The sequence below is a fragment of the Charadrius vociferus genome, unplaced genomic scaffold (genome assembly GCF_000708025.1).
Source record: "Charadrius vociferus isolate BGI_N301 unplaced genomic scaffold, ASM70802v2 scaffold90, whole genome shotgun sequence".
Taxonomy (NCBI): Eukaryota; Metazoa; Chordata; class Aves; order Charadriiformes; family Charadriidae; genus Charadrius; species Charadrius vociferus.
The window spans coordinates 10,757,075-10,758,346 of NW_009647222.1; the positions used below are offsets into that span (position 1 = coordinate 10,757,075).

General features: G+C 40.6%; 1 protein-coding gene across 1 annotated transcript in view; it reads right to left on the reverse strand.

Moving 5' to 3' along the window:
- The window catches only part of PHF21B (PHD finger protein 21B), a 166,527-nt gene extending 165,595 nt beyond the window's left edge, over positions 1–932 (reverse strand). Inside the window, exons 1-2 of the mRNA XM_009879714.1 lie at positions 915–932; positions 565–630 (exon numbers count right to left, since the gene is read on the reverse strand). Of these exons, the coding sequence (XP_009878016.1) occupies positions 565–630; positions 915–932 (84 nt within the window). The remainder of the gene's footprint in view (positions 1–564; positions 631–914) is intronic.
- Between the last annotated feature and the right edge of the window lie 340 nt (positions 933–1,272).

Genomic DNA, 1,272 nt, shown 5'->3' on the forward strand with positions numbered 1-1,272 from the left:
GGGGGGAAGTGAAAGTGCCTAACAGAACTCGAATCAAAAGCTAACACGTCAGATCAGACCAAGGGAAGAGAAAGGCAAGTGGGGAGGGAAAAAAAAAAAAAAAGAAGAAAAGAAATAAAATAAAGTGATCAATAAAAATCAGTTTTGTAATCAAACCCAGAAATGGCTCCGAACTGGGCTCCAGCCGCCTCCCTCCCAACTCCTGCTCTGCACATTACACAGAAGTGCACAAAGTAGCCCAAGACAGGAGAATTTTCCATATTCCTAAAACATGTCGACCAACTCAAAATGGACGCCTCTTTTTTTTTTTTTTTTTTACGTTTTAACTACTGCTTATCTTTTTACTACTAGTACTAAAATCATTCTTTCCCCCCAGCAAGACATCCGAGAATCCGACCTCATTTTGAAAACATGCATTTTCTTACTTTACGCTTAGGAAAATGGATGTTATATTCTCTGCTGTCGGTATTTTTCAGCTAACGCAGACACTTTTCGGATGTTTAGAAAGTGCATTGTAAAAACAAGAAGAAAAACCAAACACAACTGAATCGATCCGTTCCTTACTTGTTTCTCATTAAGAGCTGCTATTCTTGATTGCCTTTCATGGATTTGTTTCTTAAGATCCCCGTTCTGCAAAAACGGCAATAAGACGCATATTAAAGGCAAAGTGTAAACTAACCCCTGTAATGAATAAACTTGCGATCGAGAAATTGTTCAAAGGCAAAACCGTTCCACCAAAGCCGAACGAAAGCATGCACACACAAAACACCCTCCTTAGTAAGAAAGCTCAGTGCAGACTACAAAATGAGATCTCTTACTGATAAAGTTTCTCATCCTGCTGTCCCAGCACAACTGCGCTTATTACAGCAGGGATAAAATACTGAAGAAGAGAAAAAAAAAGGATCTGCATTTACCTGTGGATCTTGCTTCATCTGTGCAACTAGTTTCTATAAAAAAAAAAAAATCACCCCCAAAAAAGGAGGAATTAGAAACTGTTTCAAGTTTAATGGATTTTTTTAAATGTATGTATGTGTGTGGACGGGGGAGGGAGGGGGGTAAGGAACAAAGAGGCAAGTAAACACTGCGAGTCAGTTTCAAGCAAAGCTCATAAATATTCAAGTCTCGTCCTAATCTCTCCAACACACACACACTCGCACGCGCACACACACACACACGCACACACTCACTCACACTCACGCGCACACACACTCACACGAGCACCCACTGCAACGTTAATTCCGCATCTCCACAACACACACACAAAAAAACCCC